Genomic DNA, 12,373 nt, shown 5'->3' with positions numbered 1-12,373 from the left:
GTGGGTGGGGCTTGGAGAGAAGAGGGACTTCAGTGGGGTATAATGCCACAACCTGGGGACCTGCAGTCCTAGTATGTGGTAACTGTGTAGTCTGCAGTTTCTCCCTCTGAGAGTTTAGGCACTTCTGTTGGAAAAGATCCAGGGTCATCCACGGACTTTCCCCAATGGATTAATATGTAATCTGTCTTTACTACTTTCGGTTCTTCTGGTCAAGGTCCAGTGGATGAATAATGTATTTTATCCAACATAACTTTCATTCTTGAAAGTGTGACACAGATATAGAACAGTTCTCGGTATTTGAATACTTAAATAACATCAGGATTACGTCTACATTTCAGAAACAGGTAAACATTTCCTTTTTCTAACAAAACCAGGTGAAATGATATTGTACAAATAGGTGTGAGCTTTGCCTAATCCTGATCAGTGTCGTCAGTTTTGTTCACCAAAGATTATTCTGAGCTGCTGATCTATTGCTCTCCACTATCTGAAATTTCATTTCTGGTCAGCTGCATTGGCTTTGTCATTTCTGGGAGTTATAAATCATGCTAGCAACATGGAATCCATAAATTATTCACTTGTTTTGAAAATGCCAGAATACAAAGGTAAAATATAGAAATCTCTATAGCACCTTGCAGGTAGCTAAATATTTGTTAGCTTCAATAAGGGTCTAAAAAACTGAAAAATTAATTGTCGGATTTTGGGGTGCAAACATTTAAAACGTTACATATGTTTTTCATTCCTATAGTTTTTTTTTAATTGTGCACAAGAAAAGTTATAGAATTTTAACATTAGCACAGATGTTCAACCTTTGAAGGTCCTAACTGTCATCTGTTGGGTTTTTATGGTTCTAAAACCAGCAAAAACGGGCTGAACAGGGAGGGTGGGAAATTCTAGAATAATATTAATGACTTCTAGAAAAAAACAAACAGGTCCGTGTCTAAACAAATCTATTGTGAAATGAAGCAAATTTGATCACTTGGAATTACGAAAATTACTTAATCAACAGCAATGCTGACTTATCTTCAGACTTCCTACATTTCAACCTTATGAGCTAAACACTACATGGGAACTGAATGCAAGTTTGTAGTTTAATTTGAGTGTTCTCCAGTTAGGTTTTGATATTTAGGTTGTCACGCTGTTTTCAACTATTAACATGAACTGCCTGACATTTGTATAACTCCAATTGATTTTGGTTAGCGGTTAGGTCACAGAAATTGTATCAGTCATGATATAATGTGATATACCTTTAACTGAGTGTCCCTAATCAGATTTTTTTTTTAAATAGCAACCGCCCAACTCTCACAAGGTAGGTGGAACACATACATGTTCTGGGCTCTGAGGAAAATAGGTATTTATGACTTATTTAATTATACTACATTATTGTGGCTACCAGATAATAACAGATATGTTTTTCTTGGTTTCCATTGAATTTGAGATTTACCCCAGCTTGATCGAATTGTCTATGGGTTATCCAGTTTATAATGGATAAAATAATATGTGTTTATGCATGTTTATATTATGGCTATAACAAAAGGGGAATATTATATGTTTACAATTATTGTAACATTTATATGCTTTAGTTTAGTTTAGTTTTGGTTACTGACCAAAAGCACTGGAACTCTGTCTAGTATTTTTGTTACATTGTGTAAAAAATTCTGCAAATGTTTCTGTCTATGAGCAATGGGATTTGGACCACAGTCATTTGGAACCAAGAAATACAACGTACATATAGTGTTTTATTTCGCAGTAGGTTTATTTACAGAGCCATTACTTTTCATACACAGAACTGTTTGCTTTGGGATACTTTCACTTTCTCCATGTACTCTTTTCTGGTTTGGCCAAATATATTCCAGACACACACACCTGCTTTCAGCGTTGGAAACTGTGGTTGTCACTCACAGGTATAAGTCATCAGAAAATATATTTGGAGCCTCCAAACTGACCATCTGCTTCAGAATGATGGTGGCACTTGCTGTGACATAAATAAAGAGAATGAGGCCATACTGGTACACTGTGGGTGAAGGAACTCTTCCTCTTCAATATTGACCTAATACCTTCCTCATGCTCTGTCTTTTTTTTTCAGGCAACCTTTCCTCACATACTTCTCACTGAACATTTGTCTTCGGGTTATTGCTCGTAGTAGTTTTCCCAACTCTGAAAACCAACATGCCCAGCCCTTCTGTTACTGGTTGCTGTGGTTGCTGTGGTTCCCGTGGTTGTTGTGGTTCCCGTGGTGTCTGTGGTTGCCACGGTTGCTGTGATTGCCATAGTTGCTGTAATTGTTTTGAGCGCTGTAGTTCCTGTGATTGCTGTGGTTGCTGTTCTCAAGGTCACAATGGTAAATATGTTTTATTTTATCTACTAGCTTCAAAGCCTGTTCCTAAGAATGGGCCTTGAAAGGGTCCCCTCCCCTGGCCCCTGGCCAGGCAGCTTAAGGTGGCTTTGGGCTGCAGCTCACAGCCAGATCAAGTGGGGCGGGCAGGGGATGGCCAGCTCATTAGCAGGCCCGGGACAGAGCTCTTTAGCAGGCAGTCAGCAGGCCGAGACACCCTCATTAGCAGGCCCAGCCTAGGAGGCCCCGGGGCCCTCGTTAGCAGGCCCTCCACCACGACCCTTTGCCCAGGGCCCTCTACCGTTATCTGCTGCTGGCTCCAGGCACTGAAGCGCGTCTGAGAGCAAGGAGGCTAGAGTCCAGGGACGGAGGTCGGGAGCTGTAGGGGAGCTGTAGGGGCAAAATTCCAGTTTGGACAGCCAGGCATGTTCCACCCCCCAGGCTGTTTCACAAATATATAGAGGAACCATGGATTAGGATTTTTACTTTATAGTTCAGTCTAGGGTGTCACACATTCGCCTTTCTGTAGGGTCTCAACTAGGGTTGGCCGTTTCAGCATCCCAAGCAGCCGTTCATGCCTGAAGCAGCCAGCACCGCACCATGAGAGGGAGGGGAGGCACAGGCGCTGGTGCACCAGTCGGCGCACACATGCAGGTGCAGAGCTCTGCACCTGCATGTGTGCACCGACCGCTGCGTCCCTCCCCCCTTGCAGCACAGCGCTAGCTGCTTTGGGCACTAATGGCTGCTTCAGACACCAAAGCACCCAACCCTTCAGTCAGAATTATTTGTAGCTCATTGGTAAAAATCCAGTTGGGTCATTATGTATTAAATCAGGAATGGACTTTCTTAGTCTTTCTGCCGTTAATGAGGCAAACATTTCCTAATCTACATTCAATAGTGATGTTGGCCTGTAGGACTGTGGTGACAATGCTTCAGTGCCTTCTTTATAGAATAGCGTTGTGTATACCTTTTCCCACCTACTTTCTTTCCTTCTTTTAACTCGTTTGTTACTCTCTGTAATAGTATCACTAATAACCTGACTAACGTTGAACAAGTGTTAGTAAAATGTCACTGTTAGGCTATCCAGACCCAAAGCTTTGTCTTTTTTTTTTTTCCAGGTGACATAAAGATAACAGTTGGTGAGTTTTGTGTTCCCTTTCCGGTGCCCTTCAGTTTAAAAGATAGGAATGCCAACCTCCAGTTGTGTTCTGGGGATTTCCTGCGTTTACAATTGATCTCTGGTCTACAGAGAGAGATTCCTTTTGAGATGACAGAATGTCTGGCAGGCTGACCGGGCCACTTTCAAACATACCTCCAGTTTGTGAGTCAGGGCTGGTGCAAAGACGTCTATGAGAGACAGAATGAGCTTTGGTGTTCTTCGGCCAGTATTGCTGCTTGCTTATTTTTCACACCAATGTGGTTGTGTGTCTTTTTCAGGACAACATCCTGAAGAACAAGGTAAGTGGGATTCTTTTTGCCTTTTCTAGCATCATTGATCAAAAACTAAGGGTTCTTTTCAGATTGTCAACTTCCAGGCAGAGCTAAAGATCTCCAGATCTCCAGAAATAAGACCAGGGTCTCTACACTTCAGAGATCAGTTTACCTGGGGAAAGTGGCTGCTTAGGGGGATTGACTCTATGGCAGGGGTAGTCAACCTGTGGTCCTCCAGATGTCCATGGACTACAATTCCCATGAGCCCCTGCCAGCAAACGCTGGGAATTGTAGTCCATAGACATCTGGAGGACCACAGGTTGACTACCCCTGCTCTATGGCATTCTTTGCTATCGAGGTCCCTTCAATCTCAGAGGATTCACCAGGGGTAGAAGAGATAGACTTGAGCACCAGGATCAGGAGTACCTTTGCTGCCCCTCCCTGGACTTCCAGCATCCTTTCTCACCTGGAACCCGGGCACAGTTCCTGAGGGTAGCTGCTGAAGCTGATCTCTCTCTGCTGGGAACCACATTGGCTGTTCCTCGCTTAGGGAATTCTTTTAGAAAAGGCAGACTTGGCAATCTATTAGATTTCAGCTGATGGCTCCCAATAAGCAGACTTTGTTAAAATGCTTGAATGCCTTAAGCATTGAAGATACGCTAACATCTATAGGTCCTTTGCTAACACTGATTTCCCATTTTACCCTGCAACCCCCAAACTCCAACACCAGCCAATTTGGGTGCAAAGCTCTCCAGATGCCACCCCCTCAGCCAGGCTTTTTGTTCAGTAAGAAAAAATGCAACCAGAGCCTCCTGCCCCAAATTCGGGGCAGATCAAAGCATTAGAGCCGGAATTCCTGGAACTAGCTAAGCCACACTTAATCAGCTGCAATTCACACTTCAGATGATCAATGATAAAAAGTGAAAGGAAGGTTAATGACAAAAGCAAGGATACATGGTTTTGACACAAGCATTGTTGCTTGCTTTTTTCCCATGCTAATGTGGTTGTGTGTGTTTTTCAGAAAACCTTACTGAAGAACAAAGTAAGTGGGTTTCTTGTTGTCATTTATGAAGTGCCATTTATTAAAAATGAAGGGTTCTTTTCAGATTGTCAGCTTCCAGACAGACCTAAAGATCTCCAGGAAGCTTCAGAGATGTTTACCTGGGGGAAATGGCTGCTTTGGAGGATGGACTCTATGGCAGGGGTAGTCAACCTGTGGTCCTCCAGATGTTTGTGGACTACAATTTCCATGAGCCACTGCCAGCAAACACTGCCAGGGGCTCATGGGAACTGTAGTCCATGAACATCTGGAGGACCGCAGGTTGACTACCCCTGCTCTATGGCATCCTTTGCTCCCGAGCTCCCTTCCCTCCCCAAGCTCTTCAGGCTCCGTCTCAAAATTTCCAGGAATTTTCCAGCCCAGAGTTGGCAGCTATAGGCTCTGCCCCTGATTCCTCTGCTCATCAATCCCAAAATGAGATTCATAACAAATGTTATGCTCCGCTTTTCTATCCAATGAGGAACCAAAGCAGGTTCCATCACTCTCCTCTTTTCTACCCATCCGACAATCCTACGATATGGGTTTGCCTGAGAAGGTCTGAGTTGCCCACTCCCAAAATGACATCCAGCCACCAAACCATAACCATGTGCAGAGTTCTGGTGGAGTCAGGATAGATTTTAGAGTTCCCAAAATTACATGTTGGCTGCTTCTTTTTCAAACAATATTTTTTTTTCCCTAGGTTATATAAAAAGACAAATTGGTGAGCTTTGTGTTGCTTTTCTGATACCATTTCTTTTAAGGATCTTATCTTGAGTTCTCAGCTACCAAAAGGAGGCCACAGTAAGGTTGCCAAGTCTCCAGTTGTGGGCTGGAGATTTCCTGCTTTGACAATTCATCTCCAGAGTACAGAGATATGCTCCCTTGGAGATAGAAGCTGCTTTGTAGGGTGAACGCTAAGGTATTGTACCGTTCTCAGGAGAGGATTGATGTAGGTGTTCTTGGTTTGTGGACTACAATTCCCATGAGCCACTGCCAGCAAACACTGTCAGGGGCTCATGGGATTTGTAGTCCATGAACATCTGGAGGATTGCAGGTTGACTACCCCTGCTCTATGTTATTCTTTGCTCCTAAGCTCCCTTCCCTCCCAAAGCTCTTCAGGCTCCGTCTCAAAATTTCCAGGAATTTCCGAGCCTAGAGTTGGCAGCTATAGGCTCCGCCCCTGATTCCTCTGCTCACCAATCCCAAAATGAGATTCATAACAAATGTCATGCTCCGCTTTTCTATCCAATGAGGAACCAAAGCAGGTTCCATCACTCTCCTCTTTTCCACCCATCCGAAAGTCCTACAATATGGGTTTGCCTGAGAAGGTCTGAGTTGCCCACTCCCAAAATGACATCCAGCCACCAAACCATAACCATGTGCAGAGTTCTGGTGGAGCCAGGATAGATTTTAGAGTTCCCAGAATTACATGTTGGCTGCTTCTTTTTCAAACAATGTTTGTTTTTTTCCCCTAGATTACATGAAAAGACAAATTGGTGAGTTTTGTGTTGCTTTTCTGATACCATTTCTTTTAAGGATCTTATCTTGAGTTCTCAACTACCAAATGGAGGCCACAGTAGGGTTGCCAGTCTCCAATTGTGGGCTGCAGATTTCCTGCTTCGACAATTCATCTCCAGAGTACAGAGATAGAAGCTGCTTTGTAGGGTAAAAGCTAAGGTACTCTACCGTTCTCAGGAGAGGATTAATGTAGGTGTTCTTGGTAATGATCACTTGGTAGTGTGGTGAATATCCAGTTGAGGCCTAGAAATCTCCAGGGATTGGAATGGAAATCCAGACCGCAGGGGATTAGTTCCCCTGGAGAAAATAGTTGCTTTGGAGAATGGACTTTATGTCTTCTGACCTCTTCCCTCCAGTGGTAGGGATGGGTGGGGGGAGTTGGAGGCATTCCACCATGTGTCTGTTACTGTGATTTTTTTTTGGTCCAGTTTTAATGAGGTTTTAATGGGATTTTTTTTTATTGGACATTTGTAACCCGCCGTGAGCCGGCCTTGGGAGTGACAGGAAATAAATTTTATTGTTGCTTCTTTATTTTTCACACAAATGTGGTTGTGTGTATTTTTCAGAAAACCTTACTGAACAAAAAGGTAAGTGGGCTTCTTTTTGCCTTTTCTGGAACCATATATGAAAAACTAAAGGTTCTTTTCAGATTGTCAGCTTCCAGACAGACCTAAAGATATCAAGAAATAAGACCAGGTCTCTATGCTTCAGAGATCAGCTTACCGGGGAGAGCTGGCTGCCTGGGAGGATGGACTCTACGGCAGGGGTAGTCAACCTGTGGTCCTCCAGATGTCCATGGACTACAATTCCCATGAGCCCCTGCCAGGATGGATTTTAGAGTTCTCAGAAAGGCATGTTGGCTGCTTCTTTTTCAAATAAATTTTTATTTTTTTTCCAGGTTACCTGAAGAGAAAATTTGGTGAGCTTTGTGTTGCCTTTATAATACCATTTATTTTAAAAATAAGATTTTTCTAGGGTTCTCAACTACCAAAAGGGGACAAAATATGGATTCCAGTCAAGATATGGATGCCAGCCTCCAGTTGGGGATTGTAGATTTCCTGCTTTGACCATTGATCTCTTGACTATAGTGATCCATTCCCTTGGAGATAATGGCTGCTTTACTATAAGGTAACCTCTGGTAGTTCCATTCGTCTTTCATTTTAGCCTGTGCTTTTTCCTTAGCTTTCAGTTCCTAGGTTAGATGGAGTTGAGTTGCAATAAAGAAATTGTGTTGTGCAGCTTCTATGGGATTTATGATCCCCTCCCCATGAGATTATGAAATCTACCAAATCTACCTTCCCCAAACTGTTTCGACTTCATCTCAACATCTCCGGTTATTTCCCAGACTAGAGCTGGCAAACATAGACTCCATGCCTGCTTGCTCTACTCACCAGCCCACAGCTCCAGGCACTCTGATATCTGATACTTTCAGTACTGCAAGAGCAGTCAAGACTTCTGCTTAAAGAATTGCACCAATACCAGATGAAGCATAACCAAGAGTGATGGTCTTCCATTGCCGAACTGTAGGCAACATTAGATACATACCTCACCTTTCTCCCCAGTGGCAAACCAAAGCAGCTTCCATCATTCTCTTCTCCCCCATTTCACCCTTCCAATAAACCTACACTATGGATCTGGATGAGAAGGTATGACTTGTCCACACCCAAAATGACATCCAGCCTCGAAGGGCAGCACAATGCACAGAGCTCAGGTGGGGCCAGGATGGATTTTAGAGTTCTCAGGAAGGTACACTGGCTGCTTCTTTTTCAACCAAATGTCTCTGTTCTTCTTCTTCTGCAGATAAACTAGAGAGTACAATTGGTGAGTTTTATTATTTAGAAAAAACGTTTTTTATCTAAGATTCTCATATACCAATAGGGTCCAAGATAGGAATGCCAATGTCCCATTGTGTACCAGAGATTACCTGCTTTGACAATTTATCTCCCTTGAATATAATGGCTGCTTTGGAGGGGGAACCATGCTCAGAGAGGATTAATTTAGGTGTTGATCACCATATATACCTATAGACTCAGGGACCTGCAGTGTGTCATGGCACAGGACCTGTTCATTCGTCTTTGGTTTATTTTGAACCCACATTGTCACAAGCCCTTGAAATAACATCTGGTCGTTCCATGTGTCTTTTCTTCTAGCCCGTGGTATCTGAAATATTCCACTGCGTCCCAACCCTCAGAGTGGAAGAGCACTAACACACAATCTCCTCCTGCATTAGTGCCATTAAATAATCTACTGGAGGGTCATTGTTCATAGAGTTCACAGATTTTCTTTTCAAACGATGTGCTTATTTTTAACTGAAGTGTAATCTCTTCTTTTTCAGAACAATTAATGGCCTACTATGGTGAGTTTCTTGTGTGAGCCAACATGGGGTATAGTGGTTAAGAGTGGTGGCCTTTAATCTGGGGGAAAAGGTTAGATTACCCACTCATCCACATGCAGTCAGCTGAGCGACCTTGGGCCAATCACAGCTCTCTGAGGGTCATTCTCACAGAGAAGTTCTGTCAGAGCTTGCTCGGCCCCACCTACCTCACAGGGTTTCTGTTGTGGGGAGAAGAAAGGGAAGATGACTGTAAGCCACCTTGAGACTCCTTCTGGTAGTGAAAAGCAGGATATAAAGCCCAAGTCTTCTGCTGGTGCTTCTTTTTCAGTGTTACTTTTAAATTTAAAAAAGCTAGGTACTCTTCCAAGGTTTTAAGCCTCGAGAGATGTCCAGGATTAAAACTGTTTGTATAAAAATAGTTTTGATTTGAGGCCTGGAGGAAATTCACCTACCATCCCATAGCAGTGATCAGCAATTCCCTGGGTATGCAAGGAAAGGCCACAAGAGACAAACACTGGCACATCCCTTCCTGCCCACCCACTCACAATCTGCCTAAGTTCATAAAATCAGTTCATAAAATATCTTTGTGTCTTTGTTCTTTCTTTTATTCACAACATTTTCAGATGCCCGTTACTACAGAGGTAAGAATAAACTTTTAAAAAGAATGTAACAAAAAAACTGGAAAACAATGTAAGGGTGGGACAACTTGCACATATGCCTCCTTCATGCTGCCATCCTCAGGGGAGAGTAACCAGCGAGCCACATAACAAGGAAATCTGTGGAGCCAAAGTAGTACTTTCTCTGCTTCCAGTGCCCACCCTCACACCTGCCTCCCTCTCCCTACTCCCGGGGACAGGGTTTTTATTTTATTTTTTTTGAAGCAAACTGCCTGGAGCAATGAATAGGTGTTAAATCGTGCAGGCAAAGCAAAAAAAAAAATCCCCCCACCAGTTAACACACTAAGCATGTCTTTCTAAAGTATCTCCCCCCCAAAAAAAAATTGGGCTGGAGATTAATTTTTAAAAGCCTCAAGGCTCAGGATTGCAAAAGGGGTTGCATTTTAAAAAGTATTATGCATCTGCTTAGATGCACAGGCGTCTTAATGAAGAAGTAGTTTTTGAAAAAAATAACTGGCATTGTGGACCCTTTAAAACATGGAGAAAGATGATTGGCTGCCTGGCTTTATTGACAGGTGGAGGAGAGTCATGTGTAAAGCGCATTGCTCTCTTCCACCATTTCAAGCAGGCGTGCAGAGTGCTAAGAAGTGCAAGAAGGTGGCAGAGGAAAGCAAGAGAGCCAGAAAGTGAGGAATGACCGGAGGCATGTTATTTTTTAGCATTATGCCATTTTGCTGGGATAATGCTATTTTTTTTAATGTGCAGAATTGCTCTCAAAGAGTTACAGAACAGAACTTCCTTTAGGAGATGACTATCCATGATCTATCTGTAGTTAACTTTACTAACCCAGAAGACCATTATTTTAATTTTAACTTTCAGATATTAATACCTATCTCTTGTGCTTTCTAATTAAGCTCTTTCATTTCCTTTCAAGCAAATGTGGTCTTTGATCCTGAGACAGCTCACCTACATCTGAAAGTTTCTGAAGATAGAAAATGCGTGGAGGACATGGGGGGTGTTTCAAATGGTTCTCAGAGCAAGATGAGATTTGACTCCCATAAATTCATTCTGGCAAAAGATGAATTTTCTGAAGGAAAACATTACTGGGAAGTTGAGGTTGGCCAGAAAAATAACTGGGTCTTAGGAGTCGCCTCTGAATCCATTTGTAGAACAGGGATAATCACATTGACCCCTCAGGAGGGTTTCTGGGTCATAAAACATGAAGATAGGAAAGAATATTGGGCTCACGACACAAGCTTGAATGTGAAGATGAATGAAAAACCTACAAGAATAGGTATATTTCTAAATATATCTGATAAACAGCTGGTTTTCTATGATGTCCAAAGAAAAATTAGCTTGCACACTTTCACTGTTGATTTTTCAGGGAAGTGGTATCCATTCTTCTCAACGGGTTTAGAGACAGATGGCCTACCTCTGAGAATTACTTCACATTTTGAATAAGACTGTTGAGGAAGACTGCAGGGCTATAGCCCTAAAACAATCTCCATTTGGCTCATAAATAGTGTATACATTTGATTCCCATTTTATTCCAAGCTACTCTCTCTTCTCTTCTCCTTAGATCATATTTTAGATTGTAATTTCTTTGCGGCATGGACCTGTTTTCTAAACACCATGCAGAACAATGTAATGCTTCTAAACTATATCAGTGCAGAGTCACACCACAGAGAGCTTGACTTTAATCAAGATGGTTTCCTACCCATTTTAAGCCCAGTGAGCGATACTGCATAGAAGGACTGATGTAAGTACAACTAAGCTTACCTTGGGCTTGAGGAATAAGAGAGCCTGACCACTCTTGTTCTTCCAATAAGGTTTCTTTAGGATTTTTTTTCCATTTTAAAAGATACAAGAAATCTGATCTGCTTACCCCAATGAAGCCTGAATCTATGTTGCTAAGTTTTCATCCAAGTGCTTTACCAAGTTCTTTCTTTCCCCAACTATTTCTACATGGCTAGACAAATTAGCGGACTTAGCAAAAATGGCAAGACTCACTAACATGGTTTATAAGAAACCACCGGAAGAATATGACAAACAGTGGAGCGATTACCTGGACTTTCTTAAGAAAGACAGCAGTAACTGTTAGGTTAGGACTAATATGCAATGGGAACTGACTACATACTTCCTGAGATAATATCAGACTATACTATGTATGGTATACTTGTATAGACGATGTATAGACTATGTAATAATAATTACTTATTAGCTGGTCGCTTTTTTCTCTTTTACCTTTCTGTAAATGCTTTATATAATAATAAATAATAAAATTTGAAAAAAAAGGAAAAGAAATCTGATCTGCTTATCAAATAATGTTTATTCCAAAAAGACCGGCATGCCTTGATGTTCCTTGGGAAAAGTTTGTAAATATGGGATGAAGCAAATGTCTTTATCTATCCTACTTTTCCCCTTCTTTGTTTTCATGGCCCTATATTTATGATGATATAAGTTTGGAGGAAGGCTGATGACAAGCATGTTTGTTTATGAATAGGTTTGAAGGACAACAAGTGTTCATTCCTGTGACAATGTCAAGATCATACCCCAAGTATTGGTGGAGAAATTATCCAACTGACGGTGACCCTGCCCACCCTGAGACATGATCTCAAAGTAATCTCCTCCCCCACCAAACTGGCGATTGAGCCTTGGGTTAATATCTGACTGTAGAGCACATAGATAGAACTGCCTGCTCTGGGTTGGGAAATGCCTAGAGGTTTGGGGAGCCTAAAGAGGGTGGAATTTGGGGAGGAGGTGGGCTTCAGTGGGTTATAATGCCATAGGGTTCACCTCCCAGATTGGCCACCTGATATCTGTCACCTTGAGATCAGTTGTAAGCCCAGGAGGCCTCCAGTCACCACCTTATACAGAGAAAGAGTGGAGCCAGGACAAAGTCAAACTTAAACACCTTACTTCATAACTGTTGCTCCTTCTCAGTGATTAACTTTTACAGTCAGTCAGTTAAATTTATTAGATGTAGCCAAAGGCCATTGCAAACATGCAAGCAATCATCTCAAGGACTAAGCGAATCTCCTTCCCTGCATGATATGTGTATTTTGAGGTCAACGCCCAGGGACATGTTTGATTAGTTCACT

At 42.3% G+C, this 12,373-nt stretch overlaps 1 protein-coding gene across 3 annotated transcripts; it reads left to right on the top strand.

Annotated features, from left to right (window-relative positions):
- Positions 1-116: 116 nt before the first annotated feature.
- Positions 117-11,559, top strand: LOC143826366 (erythroid membrane-associated protein-like). Of its 3 annotated transcripts, XM_077315142.1 has the most exons (14): positions 120-344; positions 1,286-1,306; positions 2,084-2,338; positions 3,451-3,471; positions 3,770-3,790; positions 4,785-4,805; positions 5,503-5,523; positions 6,278-6,298; positions 6,887-6,907; positions 7,219-7,239; positions 8,121-8,141; positions 8,656-8,676; positions 9,279-9,296; positions 10,207-11,559. In XM_077315142.1, the coding sequence occupies exons 3-14, from the start codon at positions 2,167-2,169 to the stop codon at positions 10,731-10,733; spliced, it is 906 nt and encodes a 301-aa protein (XP_077171257.1). In that variant the 5' UTR covers positions 120-344; positions 1,286-1,306; positions 2,084-2,166; the 3' UTR covers positions 10,734-11,559. The 3 variants fall into 3 exon arrangements, with proteins under 3 accessions (XP_077171258.1, XP_077171257.1, XP_077171259.1); XM_077315143.1 differs by lacking the exon at positions 1,286-1,306 and having other exon boundaries at positions 117-344; XM_077315144.1 differs by lacking the exon at positions 5,503-5,523.
- Positions 11,560-12,373: the final 814 nt, after the last annotated feature.

This window comes from Paroedura picta, chromosome 16 (genome assembly GCF_049243985.1).
Source record: "Paroedura picta isolate Pp20150507F chromosome 16, Ppicta_v3.0, whole genome shotgun sequence".
Taxonomy (NCBI): domain Eukaryota; kingdom Metazoa; phylum Chordata; class Lepidosauria; order Squamata; family Gekkonidae; genus Paroedura; species Paroedura picta.
The sequence above is the reverse complement of the archived record's forward strand: the minus strand, read 5'-3'. Positions and strand labels throughout refer to the sequence as shown.

What these genes read in the sequence shown, in the direction of transcription:
- LOC143826366 (XM_077315143.1), top strand. Translation starts at nt 2,167, where the DNA reads ATGCCCAGCCCTTCTGTTACTGGTTGCTGTGGTTGCTGTGGTTCCCGT. An exon ending in CTGTTCTCAAGGTCACAATG is followed by an intron (nt 2,339 to 3,450) that starts GTAAATATGTTT and finishes TTTTTTTTCCAG; the next exon opens with GTGACATAAAGATAACAGTT. An exon ending in TTACCTGAAGAGAAAATTTG is followed by an intron (nt 7,240 to 8,120) that starts GTGAGCTTTGTG and finishes CTTCTTCTGCAG; the next exon opens with ATAAACTAGAGAGTACAATT.